This window comes from Phasianus colchicus, chromosome 5 (assembly GCF_987193195.1).
Source record: "Phasianus colchicus chromosome 5, bPhaCol1.hap1.1, whole genome shotgun sequence".
Lineage (NCBI taxonomy): Eukaryota > Metazoa > Chordata > Aves > Galliformes > Phasianidae > Phasianus > Phasianus colchicus.
The window spans coordinates 28,302,649-28,316,575 of record NC_143440.1 but is presented as its reverse complement, the minus strand read 5'-3'; the positions used below and the strand labels follow the sequence as shown (position 1 = coordinate 28,316,575).

At 36.5% G+C, this 13,927-nt stretch overlaps 1 protein-coding gene across 8 annotated transcripts in view; it reads left to right on the top strand.

Moving 5' to 3' along the window:
- Positions 1-13,927, top strand: part of PCNX1 (pecanex 1) — an 87,276-nt gene that overhangs the window by 18,640 nt on the left and 54,709 nt on the right. For 7 of the 8 annotated variants that reach the window (XM_031593625.2, XM_031593629.2, XM_031593624.2 and 4 more), the window contains exons 4-6: positions 308-353; positions 1,344-1,433; positions 3,113-4,813. In XM_031593625.2, coding sequence (XP_031449485.1) covers positions 308-353; positions 1,344-1,433; positions 3,113-4,813 — 1,837 coding nt within the window. The remainder of the gene's footprint in view (positions 1-307; positions 354-1,343; positions 1,434-3,112; positions 4,814-13,927) is intronic. The other variant, XM_090141107.1, reaches the window with a different exon arrangement.

The window sequence follows — 13,927 nt, the reverse complement described above, 5'->3', positions numbered from 1 at the left end:
TATTAGTGGATCACCACAGTAGCAGTTCGTTTTCCCCATGAGGTATTTTCAAGGAAAATGTCCAGATTATAAGCAGTGGTTTTTAAAATCAATGGAGTAGAATGCCTGAGTGTGTTGGCCATAAAACAAAGAAATAGCAGTGTAACTGGATGCATAATTAATAATAGAAATGACTTTACAGTGCTGTGGTATTGTCTTTAAAAATATCCCTTAGATGTTTAGGCAAATGCGTGCTTTGCAGTAACAAAAAATACAGTTGGCTAATTCCTGTAATCCTACAGCTTTTTACAAAATTCCCTGTTTCTAGGTTGGATCTGGATTATCTCGTCTGGGAACAGCAGCAACAATCAAAGGTGAGATTTTCAGCTGCTTCTAAAAATTACATTGTGGAAGCATTTTAATCTAAAAATATTGCTCACTATGCTGTTTCCAAATACTTCATCTTAAAAACTTTTTGGTGACATAATTTACTGATGGGAGGAAATCCACCTGACAGCTGGAAGTGATGTGTCTAAAACATTCAGAGAGTGCATCTTGGAGCATGTGCTACGTTTTCTGTACACCATCTGTTATTTTTTTAATTGCTGAGCTGAGGGACTAGTTTGAGTGGACTTTCACTTATTTGATTTTGAATCCTGTTTTAACCAGGGTCTCTTCTGGTACCTAGTTTCAGTGACTTGAGTATTTATGGTTACTTAGTATCAAGCAAAAGTATTGTGTAGGACAGCCATTGTAAACTCCGCTGGCAGGGAGGAGATGAATTATTTGTGATATGGAAAGTTGCTATTTTGTATACTTACTAAGCTGATAATACAAAAACTGATTTTTTTCTACCTTCCTCACTTTTTTCTTTGTCCATTTTTAATATTTACAAATATTTCATTACAACCTACCCATCATTTTTATTGGCAACCATTTGCAAAATGTAACGTTCAAGTGCATATATCTCTAATTATATTAAAAAAAATCAATTTCATTGGGTTTTAAGATAGTTTTGCAGGTCTTCTGTGGGAGATCTGTGTAGTTGAATGAAAACATTCTTATGCACAAAGTAGGTATGTAGGCAATATATACCTCAAAAAGAAAAGCTTAAATCTTGTGTAACATGCAACTAGCATTGTCTGCCTTTGTGCAAGGAAATAAGGGTAACAAGCTTTGTAGTGTTACCTGTTTACCTGGTGTAGGGAACCTGCCTTGGCAGGGGGGTTGGACTCAATGATCTCTGGAGGTCCCTTCCAACCCCTACAATTCTGTGATTTGTGACAGATGAGGAATCTTCTGTGCATGTAGATGTGTGTGTTAATATTTTCAGCACTAGTACTGTTCTTTCTTAATATTTACAGGAGATACTGACACTGCCAAGACCTCTGATGATATCAGTTTAAGTCTTGGACAGAGTTCTAGCCTATGTAAAGAAGGGAGTGAAGAACAAGGTAAAATTTCTTTTTCCTGCATATTAAACATGGTGTTCTGTTACAGTGACCCTTTGCTAAACGGGCTAAATACATTCATGCAGTTTCTTGATAGAATCTAAAAAACTTTATCTTGAAGTTCTCTGTTTCTTTTCTTAATTACTTAAAGTTCCTGGGATGCATAGCTTGAATCCTTCTATCTTTATTCTTGGGTTGCATGTTTCCTGTTCTTGCATTTTCCAGCAGGTGATAAATATTTACTGCGTTCTCTTTGCTGCTGAAGGATAACTAGATTTTGTGTCTGTTAAGTAGTTTGTTATGCTGAAAATGATGTGGAATTCAGGGACTTCATCGTTGACTAATTTGCTCTGCTTCCCATTACAGCCCAAAGATGTTTTCTAAATAGGTGTGCTATTCTGTAAAGTAAATAGGTGTGCACAGAATGGTTTTTCTGTGCTAAGGACTTCTTCCAGTACTTGAGCTAACACAATTCCTGTAGTTGCTTTTTCCTAATCTGTAAGGAAAATGCTAGCTTGCATTCTTCATTCTTCCAGTTTTGTTTCAGACTTCATTTTTCATTTAGCTTTGTTGCCAGGAAAAAAAAAATCTTCTCAAAATAAAATAAAATAGAGCATAGCACCATAGGGAAATCTTTTGTTTCCTGATTTTTTAAAGTATCTGATGATTAACAGGAAGTTAACTCAAAAAGTAGCGTAATTCAATTTGGCAGGTCTAATTTGTCTGTTAGAGTCCTTAAATGTATTCAGTGATGACTGTGATTCAGTGCAGAAAGTATATCTAAGATGTCGCATCACAGGCTACAGTGCTGTTGTAATAGGCAGCTTCCTTCCACTTCATAATGGAACTGTTTGCTAAATCTTCTAATTTACATGTGGCTATAAACCTTTCCAAAAATTAACAATTGTAGTAACTTAATCTGATCTCCAGATTTGTATGTATGTATTTATTTATTTATTTATTACAAAATGTAAAGGAAAATAGCCTGATTCTCAGCGTTACCTCCAGGTGGACCCTTGTACAGGAGAAAGTTTGTGATGGGTAATGGAAACAGTCATCCTGAGCAAGAGATGATAGCAGATCCTTGGGACTTGCTTTCACAGAGCCAATGTTAGAAGTAGGATATCGGTTTTGAAAGAGCATGCAATACTTGTTCTATTTATAAAACCATAATTCAGCGTAGTCTGAATTAATCTCAGTAACTTCCTAAAGAGTTCTGTTATGATTTTGATACAATCCACAAGTTTACAAGGTATGTGTTAGGTGCGGTATGTATTTTTTGTTTTTTTTTTTGCTACCTTCAGAGCTGAGGGGAGTTATTTTCTTTAATCAGCAAAGATTTTTGTGAAATAGTTTACTGCCTGCAGAAGGTGGGACAGAAAGCAGTCAGGGGAATATGTATAAACCTTGAGACACATTGAGCAAGAAAAGAGGTTGTGGGCTAGTTGGAGTTCTTGTTGTCTTTTATTACCTACTAAGATTTAGCTGCTGCTTACAATTTTTTTAAAAACATAGTGTCTGTCAGACTTGTCTGGACATCAAGTTTTTTTTAATTGTGATATAAAGCATTGTCCTTGCAAATTCATTTGTTGATTTATTTTGTTTTTAAAAAGCATTTGAGAAATAAACTATAAATTGTAAATATTCTTGTAAAATACTCATATAAATATTTACTTCAACAGATTTGGCAACTGATCGGAAGCTTTTTCGTCTGGTGTCAAATGACTCGTTTGTCTCCATCCAGCCTTCACTATCCTCTGGACAAGATTTGCCACGAGACAACAGTGATAAATTGTGCCTCTCGAACAATCAGCTTGTGGACCAGTCTAAAACTAGTGCGTGTGACTCAGAAGTAGCTTCGCTTATAACTCTGCATTCTCACTCCTATAGAAAGGATCACAGACCACGAGGTGTACCAAGGACTTCTAGCTCTGCTGTTGCTTTTCCAGATGCTTCACTGAATGACTTCCCTCTTTATCAACAAAGACGAGGACTAGATACTGTCAGTGAGTTAGAAGCTTCTAAGCCCCCTTCTGGATCCAGAGAGTCCTTGGCTGAGAACTCTTGCATTTCGGGAGTTTTTCAGTTGGATGACATTCTGAAAAGTAGCAGCCCTCAACCACTGGCTAAGAGTGGGAAGAGCAAATCCTTGAAAGCAGACAAAAGTGTGGACAGTCTGAGAAGCCTGAGTACTAGAAGCAGTGGTTCAACAGAAAGCTACTGCAGTGGAACTGATCGTGACACTAACAGTACCATCAGTAGCTATAAAAGTGAACATACCAGCTCTACACATATAGAAAGTGTGCTGTCAGAGCATGAGGAGGAGTCTCCTAGAGAAGAGAAAAAGGATGGTAAGAAAAAAGACTGTGGTGTTGACTCAGAGGATGACAGTAGTTCTACTACTGACAAAAGGACTAGTAGTGAAAGGACTGCTGTGGAAGCGACCTCTATTAGTGGTGTTCAAGAGCTAAAGGGTTCTAATGCATCCAATGAGATGCACAGTCAGAAGGGTCTTAGTGCCTCTGCTTCGGAAGAGGCCAATAAGAACCCACATGCCAATGAACTGACTACGCAAGCTGACAGGCCACCTGGGAAGGCTGCTGAACAAAGAGATGAGCAGAGTGAGAAACTAGTTCTGTTATTAGACTCAAGAGCTTCTAAAGAAACTAGTGGAAAACAAAAAGAAGGAGATGTTCGACCCAAATCTTCTAGCTTAATACATCGAACAGCCTCTACCCACAAGTCCAGCCGGAGACGGACAGGAAAAAAGCGGGCTAGTAGTTTTGATTCAAGTCGGCACAGGGAATATGTTTCCTTCCGAGGTGTATCTGGTACTAAACCCCACAGTGCCGTGTTTTGTCATGATGAGGACTCCAGTGATCAAAGTGACTTAAGCAGGACGTCAAGTATGCAGTCAGCTCATCAGTTCAGCAGTGATAGCTCTTCCAGCACCACATCCCATTCATGCCAGTCTCCTGAGGGAAAGTACAGTGCTCTAAAGACCAAATATGTTTCTAAAGAACGTGGGGGCGCAGACTCTGAAAATATTCATAAAACCCACGTGAGCTCTGAAGGAATTAGCAAAAAACGATCTACACGTCGGACTTCTAGCACAAACAGTGCCAAGAATCGTGCCAGAGTACTAAGCCTGGACAGTGGTACTGTAGCTTGCTTAAATGATCCAAATAGTTTAATGACACCAGGTAACATAAAACAGTTAACCACTTCAAAATCTGATTTGGAAGCCAAAGAGGGAGAGGTGCTAGATGAGCTATCTCTGCTGGGAAGGGCTTCACATTTAGAGTCAGTCACTCGTTCTAGGAATAGCTTACCAAGCCAGGCTACGTTTCCTGAAGGGGAAGAGCAAGAATCAGCAAGTGGAGGTAAGTAAATGACCTGCCAGAAGTAACCTTGCCACATTTTGTTAATGAATTGAGGTATGCTTAAGTGTCTTCCTGTATCTGTTCTTGCCAGTAAAACACTTCCAAAGCATTTCAGTCATCCTCTCATGGAAGATCTGCAGAAACGAGAGCTGAATTCAAACAGATGTTATGAAGTACTTAGGTAGACATATCTGCTGATTTGTTACTGGCAGTTTCTGTTAAATTCGGGCTGTATCTTACAGTTAATATTTACAATCAAATCAGACCTGCTGTTGTATTAGTCAAAATTTTCAATTTGCATACTATTTTAAAAGTTAACAACAGAATTGGGACTGTTTGTGGTTAAAAGATTGTGCAGGTTAAAAAATGTAAGATTGGGTTGATTGAAGCGACTGTTGCCTCTTAAACGAACTCTATCAGGTGAATGAACTCAATAAGTGTGAAATTAAAAAAAAAAAAATCCTTGCAATACTATCTTCGATTGTGCTTTCTCATGATGATCTAACTACTAAACTGAGTTCTTCTAGGGATTTGTTTTCGCTTAGCTTTGCCATTGTTCAAGTTGGCTGTGCAGTGTTGTTTACTTACAGATTCTTTGTTTTGTCCTCATTGTGAGAACATGCTTACCTTCCTGTGCTGGAGAGAGAAATGTAGTTTCCTCTTTCTGTAACTATTGCTTTGTTTGGTGTAATGCAAGACCAAGGTTACTCGCATAGCTAGTATTAATATAGATTAACGAGGGCATTTTTTCATTTTTTGCAGCTCTTGATAGTTTTTATTTATCACTTCTCGTACTGTTTCAGTCTCCTTTCTTGTTTAGCCAGATTGACTGACTTAACTGGAGGGCTCTTCATATTGTGGAAGATAAGTGGGTTTAAACTATTTTTGCAAGGTGTTACAGGTTTACCAATTACTTCATTCTCTGACGTTTGTTGAAGGAAATACCTATCAAAATGCCCGGATCTTGTTAACTGAGGACTCAAATGTTTCATAAGTTGCCTTTACATAAAGTCAGCAATATTTGTAAGAAATTGTAGCAAGCTTAGTCTGAATAGTAAGGACAGTAAAAGTATAGTGTATCTTGCATTTTAAAAGAGACTTCAAGTCACTGGGAGCTGAAACATGACCAATAAATGGTTATTCTCTTGCACTGGCTTAAGAGCAAACTACTCAATAGAATTACTTTATGGAAAACCACATTTGTGACTACTGATCAAATTTGACTGGTTTACAGTTAGCTCACAGATATTTAGATGCTTTCATTAAAAAAAAAAAAAAAAAAGGGATAGTGGAAACTTAATGATGCTTAATGTGTGAGTATTTTGTTATTCCTAGTCAGAGAGCTTTGCAGTAATATGTAGTGGAAAGTTCCATTTACTAGCTTAGTGCTTACTCAGGGTTAAACACTTAATGCATTTTCATATTACACCTTGTTAAAATGATAGCACTTAGTTATTTGACTAATAAAACGTCTGCTTTATGTATTTATGGTCTTGAATGTATGCTCTCATCAGCACACAATTTCACTTTGATTTATTACATCTTAAAACTGTTCAGGTTCTTTACAGACGTGCAGAGGATTCATGTACCTTATTTTATAGAATGTAGTAAACTTCATTCAGTCATCAGTAAAAAATGAAAGAATCAGCGCAGTGTTGATTGGCATATATTGCTAAATATTTTGATCGGTCTTTTAATGAGTGAAATAGCAGGGAAGAGCAAACTGAACATGTCTAACTTCAATCTTAGAGATACAAAATAGAGCATAGAGCAGCCTAAGCAGAGGAGTCTTGCTGGTATTTGCAGCAATATATTCAGATTCCTCTTTGAACTCTGTTTAGATAATGGTCATTCTGAAGTTGCTGGTATTTTTAGTAAATGGGAGCACCCAACTATTACTTACCTGTGAACTTGCGGGCTGCTTTTGAGAAGTGATCTCGGTTCAGGCTCTCCAGGCCTGATAATGGCATCAAAGTCTTAGTAACACTTATCCTACCATCTCTATCCCGGGAAACATTTCCTTTATAAGAAATGAATATGATTGTTTTTGGAGGGGGCAAGGTTTTGTATGTGTTCTTTTCTGAAAGCAGAACAAAAACATTTACTTTTGTTGTGCATTACTTAATATTTATGCAGTCACGTCTACCATCAAGACAGTAGTTACTTTAAATTTATCTGTTCCTGGGCTATGTGAATAATTCCTTCCTATTGTGCTTTGTTTCTGTGGGTTTGCTTTGGAGCTTGTTTGTTTGTTTGTTTTGTTTTGTTTTTCCTCCACATAGAGAACTTCTGAGTTCTGTGATGGCTGTATCTTAAGATCAAAGAAGAAAACAGGACTTAACTATAATTACTATTTATCAGAAAATGTTGTAAATTTTTAGAATCGAAGTTACTTTATAGTCAATATTTCCCACTATTGAGTTGTCTCAATAGTGACTCTCAATTTGGGAGTGTTTTTAAAAACATGTAATGTAAATAAGCATTGTGTATGTGTATACATAGAAGCTATCTGAGAAAACGAAGACATTTTATTTCCATGGATTAGTGGAATAAGCCTGGTTCAGATTTTCCTAAGATCACAGGATATTGATTGGATCTGACTTACAAGTTCTCTAGTGTCATTTCCTGCTGAAAGTGTTACTTAATTTTATGTAAATATTTTTGAATTTTTTTGGATTGCTTGTGATAGCTTTCTGAAAATCAGTTGGTTCTCCAGTGTGCATCTGTAACAAAAAATTTTGTACCCTTTTCTTTTTCCAGTCAACAGCTTTAATTTCCTCATTTTCAGATAGGATGTAAGTGAAATGATGATTAGTGACTCTATATTCAGGTCTCCAGGGAAGTAACTGAGAAGTACATTCTTGCTTATTTAAACTGCGAAAATGTGTATTACTTAGTATTCTCTTACTAAGCAGGATGCTTTACGAACTTTTACTTGTGTTTCTTCGACAGATAGAACTTAGTTTGATTTTAATCTTATTATGCCAGGAAGTGGTGAGTGACTCATTTCTTATGAGATGATTACTTGTGCATTTGAGTAAAAATTGCAGTTCATCAAAATGCAGACAAACAGCATTTGGAAATTCTGTACCTAATTAAATATTTTCAGTGTGGTGCATGTATAACAAAAATTAAATGGAAGATGTCATACTACCATCGCTTTCTTTGTTTAGCTACTCTTGCAGGCTACTTAGTGATTGGTGGGTTATGGGTTAGATGAAGATGTGGAGATGTCTAAATGTGTCTGGTGATATTCTTCGGAAGTACCACCTTGATACTCTGGTGTGCCTGGCTTCTGTCAAATATGTGCTGTTTCAGGATTGCTGTTTGTCAAAATTTAAAGAACCAACTTAATTCTGTACGTGACACAGTGGCGTTTTGTAAAACTTGAGCTGACCTGAAAAGTCATGTGCTCTCTTCTAGTCTTTGTTAACTGTAAAAGACACACCCTTTAAGATGCTGCTCTTTTACAGCTTGCTATAATATAACAAATTCGTTTATTTACTTATTTTAAGTACTTAAGGCTTTTGTAAATAAAATTGTGTGTAACACTTTTCCTTCTGTACGTTGCATATTGTTATGAAGTAACAGCTCATCCTGTTGTTCTCTGGCCTATAGTACATCACTGTAAACAGGCAAAATAGGTTTTTGTGAGCTTGGATTAGAATCTTACATTTCGTGTGGCATATGGAAACCTGTTCAGCTTCTCAAGTCTGCATGTGTTTGTACATAGATGCTTTGTGTATCTGCATGCAAGGATTGGACAGAAGCTAAAAACAGAATTTGAGACTGGTGCTTTGCAGCCAATGGTCATGTCTGCTGTTACCAAAATACCACTTTTTTTTACCTACTGTACTTATGTCGTGTAAGGTTCCAGTGATCTGAAGTCATTACTATTCCTTGTGTGACAGAGCTGTTCCATGCTTCTGTTGGGTTGCGTCAATGTAGAGTTAAGGCAATTAAAGCTGGTTCTGTTTTCTGAAAATGAATCCGTGCTCCAAATGTTCAGCCAAACAATTTTGCATGGGGAAAAGAAGTCAAACTCTGATAAGTTTAGAAATGATAGACTGCAAAATGTGCACTGTTAATGCAATTTAGTTGTGTGTGTATGCATGCACACAAGCTGTCTTATTCCTGCGTTCTGCAGGACCCTTCTACAACTGGATCAAAATAAGCAGGTTAGCCAGTAGAAAGGGCTCTTCTGCATATGAGGTTCATTGTTAAAAGCAAGAAACTGTTCTCTTTCTTGATTTTTTTTTTTTTTGTATGAATGTCAACTAGCAGCATGCTATGCTGCTAAATGCACAGCATTTAGATCAAGAATGAAATAGGAGTTTTAATGTTAGCCCTTATCAATATTTGATTCTGCAAGTATAATTTTCTACTATCATAGATTCAGAAAGTAAAGACTAGGTTTTACAGAGGTAGCTCCAAGTTTTGAATCCTGCGTCATCTGAGTCGGGCTGAGATATAACATTCAGCAGTTAAAGATGAGAACAGCATGGGGAGCAATACACATGGCTGGAATGCAGCTCTGCAGTCTGTATTTCTGGAACTTGCCACTGTAGTGGCACATAGAATAAATCTTGCATCTACATAATAGCTCATCAATAACTACTACAGCAAAAAGCTATTTTTGTATATCTTGCATGGAACTTTGTCCTACTTGTTTTGCCCCCTCTTTGGTGTTTATGGATAACAGAAGGACTTTCGTTAGAAGGCTTATGACCACAATAACTGTGAGCTTTCCTGAATTTCATTGTTCCAGAGGGATGAGAGCAAAAACAACAACAAAAAAACCACAAGTTTTGTCTGACTCCTAGCAGTGGCTGCTGAGACCTAGGGATGTGTATAGTTTGCCAGAAGCACTTAGTACTGTTAGTAAAGGTCTTTCTGCTAATCTGATGGAAACATACTCCTTTAGTGCTTTATGCCCAGAATATTAAGTATTTCACATAAAGTTATGTGGGGATGCATGAGTGAAATCCAGGATACTTGTTGGAAAAATGCATTCTGCAGCATTACTGCTTATACTAAAAGTAAAAAAAAAAAAAAAAAAGTTGTTTTTTTGTTTGTTTTCCCTTGGTAGCAGCACTCAGAAAATGACTCTAGTTAAATTCTTTCTAGCCTTCCAAACAAACTAGAAGTAGTGGTTCCTCCAAAATGCTTTGCATTGCTGTGGGACTGAGGTTTTTTAAATGTCATAGGTTGGTGGTGTTTGTGCAACTACTTCTCACAATAATATTTTTTTACTTGATTTGGAAAGAATAGCTGGATTTTGTTGACAAATGGTGTATGTTGATGAATTTCCTGACTATTCATTTCCAGCAGAAATCTCATGGGAACTTCTGGTACTTGGTGTAAATCAAACTCTGACTACAGTTAAGTTAGTAGGCCACTTTTTTATAGATATATCTGAATTTATTGTTACACAGACAGCCAAAAACAGTTCTAAGAGCGCTCTGTACTGTAATGGAAGTGCTACGTGCTTCTGCCAAATGTAGCTATGCAATGTAATGCGATATTATAGTTAATAATAGCCCATTCAGAGCAAGCATGATTTTCTGTAACTGATGTACTAATGAATACCATTTATACTGAAGAGGCTATGTCTTCTAAAGACTTAAAGTATCTATTCCTAAAGATGTATAAATACAAATACAAATAAAAGGTTTCATAAAGAGTAATGTAGGATTTGAACATTGTCTACTCCGTGAACATACTACTACTTATTAACAATACCCAGTTCCCTAAATTATAGGGTTATATCCCCCTGTTCTGTGTTGGGGCAGAGAATCAGATTAGTAGATTTGCTTTGGGTCTTCTGTCCTTAGTCTGTCATCGCTACAGTCAAGAAGGTTGTGTAATGTTTACAGTTTTTAATAGTGGAATAATGCAAGTGAGAAGAACAGTGAAGTAGATGAACTGAGACTCTGAATTCTATCTTTAGTGTTACGATGGAAATTTGTCTATCTGGCTGGTTTAAAAAAATGTTTGGTTCAGAATTCAAAACAGATAGCTTCATTGTCACAGTTGTTCCCTGCTTGACAGGATTTGCCTTTCCAGATTGTTTGACGTAACTTATATTCTTCACATCTCATTTTGAACTTTTTTTTCATACATTTCAATCAAAACACTGAAGCTTCGGGCTTTCTTCTGAATTTTCTTTTTTGGATTGGTTCATTGGTTTTTGTTGTTGTTGTTTGTTTGGTTTTTTTTGTGACTACCTTTGCTTTCCGAAAAGTATACTGTTTTTTTTCTCTGCCCCATTTTTCAGCAAAACTTGATATGAGGTATTCCTCTGCTTTATGAAGTTTCTCCTTTGCTGCCCATGTGTGCACTATAGCTTCCCTCAGAAATTGGCATTAGGTGTATCTTGTAGTTTTCCACTGTTGTTTATAATACTATAAGCTAGTACACTGGTTTTTCAACAGAGATTGAAGAAATGCTTTCAGTATCTAAAGGGGGCTATAAAAAGGAAAAGGGCAGAGTCTTTAGCAGGGTCTTTTGTGATAGGACGAGGAGAAATGTTTTCAAACTGCAAGAGATTTAGGTTGGATATAGAGAAGTTTTTTACAAGAAGGATGGTGAAGTACTCCCTGTCCATGGAGACAAGGTCAGGCTGGAGAGGCTCTGAGCACCCTAATCTTGCTGTTGGTGTCCTTGTTAATTGCAGGGGAGTTGGGCTAGATGGCCTTCAAAGGGTCCTTTCCATCTCAAGTAACTCTCAAATTCTTGGTCTAATAATGGTGTGTAGTCCACAGTGACTAATAACTATATTGGAGGTATGGACTGAACTAATTCCTTCCTTCTTCTTAGGTTTTTAAAATAGTGTTAAGGTAAATGAGAATAAACTTTATGGAAGCCACAACTGTGAAAAAAACATAAAGTAATGAATACTTGTGTGGGAAACCAAGCTATTATTGCTGCTGACTGTCACAGACTGTTTTATTCTCTCTCAACTTTCTTTGTATCTTCTGAAGAGAAGTTTGGCTTTTCTCACATTCCCAACACAAATGAGATGTTAGATGCAGAAGGACAACACTTCAGCTATTTACTTTAGCAAAATTTGTTCAAGGTTAGAAGACAGATTTCATTGGCAGTGTGAATGCATGAGCTGTAAACTACTGATGTCAGCAGTGACTGAGTGTGTGTGAGGTTGATCATTACCAGTGGTTGAAAAAAAGGCACAGCTTCCAGTTTGACAGTGAGAAACGGAGTGTCCAAGTATTACTTGTGTTTTGTACACAAGTCTAACTGTGCCTCACTGGATTAATTTTCAAAACAGTTTAGACTTCATGACCTATTTTCTTTGAGAAAAGTCGGGTTATTATTTCTATTTTGCGGTTAATTGTTTTTGTTGGTTTTTTTTTTTTTTTTTTGTCTTCGTTTTCTAATCAGACAATTCTGCAATTTTTCTATGATTTTCCATATCAGTACCTTTAACTCACCTCTGTGTCATGTCTTTCCAGGAATCTTCTTACATGAAAAGAATTTGTCTATGTGTCAGAATTCATCCGATGCTAGGTTTAGCATTTTAGCTTAGCCAAAATGGAGTAAACCTTGTTAATATAGTAAAGCTTGGAAATTCTGATCTATTTTTCTTCTTTCCAATCTCAAACTTCATGATTTTCTATCTTAAAGCTTAGATCGGAAGTAGTGATGGATAAACACAGGATGATATAAATGTCTTTTTTGGTTTGTATGCATAAATGTTCTTCTGTAAAAGAAAACATCTTTTGTTAAAGCTAATTGTTTTGTACTTTGAAGTGTAAAGGCAAGGCCTTATGTCTGCTTTTCTTTTTCAAACTGAGGAGTTAAAACAATTTGCATGTAAATTCCAAAGTACTGTAAAAAGAGAAACTCTAGGAAGTCAAAGCCCACAAAGAGGATAGTTCAGGTTATGCTCTGGTATTCCAAGAGTGATGCCACTGTAAGCTGTCATTCTAGAGTTTTCTCTAAGAATACATTTGAGCTTTTTATTCGGAAGGTGTCATTCCAAATGCATAATTGTGAAGTGATGTCCTTATGGCTTAATAAATGATGGTCTGGCCAATCAGAATGGAAATGAAAGAATGGAAAGAAGGGAAAACATTAATTTTAAATGAATATGCATGCAGATACACAGTTGTTAACAACACAAGTCAAAACAATTTTTTCTCTTCGAAATTAAAGTGATTTTATTCGGGAGTAAGTTTAAAAGGGTTTAATTTGTTACGAAGTTGTCCGTAGGCTTTCACTTCTTATTTTGTGTATCTCTGGGAAGTAGGTTTGCATTTCTCATGTGCACTTTAAACTTCAAATCTGGTCTGTTTGTTTTTTTTCCTGATGTTGAGAGTGGTTAACATTTGAGGCTCAAATGCATGTGGTATCATGCAGAAGAAATTTAAATGTAAGTTTCTTGACTTGAGTGAAGTGTGGTGTTCCAACACAAAAAAATTAGAAAAAGAAGAAAAATAAAAACTACAGAAACAAACATTCTGTAAACTGGAAGGCTTGTCATAACTGATTTAAAAAAAAAAAAACAGACAACAACCACACACAAAACTGAAGACACACGGTCTGTGTTGTCTCTCTCTGTTGGATCTAAATTTTCTACATCCATGTATATGGTGGATCTCATTTTCTTGGAATCTGGGGTAAGTGACTGTAAGTCGCAGTGAAGTGTGAGTTGTAGGCTAGAGATGTGTTTAGAAAAGCTACTGTCCTACTGAGATATTTTCTTTAGTTTTTTAATATAAACATAGAAACGTATTACTTTGTAAATACTACAGGAAGCTTGCTTATATTAAAACAAAGCTTATTTCCCCCTGATTACACAGGTTTTACAGCATGGTAGTGGCTGTTGGAGGAGATTCATCCTGCTACTTGCAAAATCAGGAGTAGCTGTACTGCTTCTCTTCCTTAAAGACAAGTAGAAATACAAATAATGCATATTAACGTTGTTTCCATACCTGTTTTTTAAATCCTGTATTGCTTTGTACGGTGGTGGGGTTTTTTTTTTGTTTTTTTTTGTTTTTAACCCCCAAAAGCTCTGTTTGGTTAACTTAGTGACTCTCTACACTTCAAACAAATGATAATCCTTTCTGCATAACTGGCTTTTTTCAATTTTTA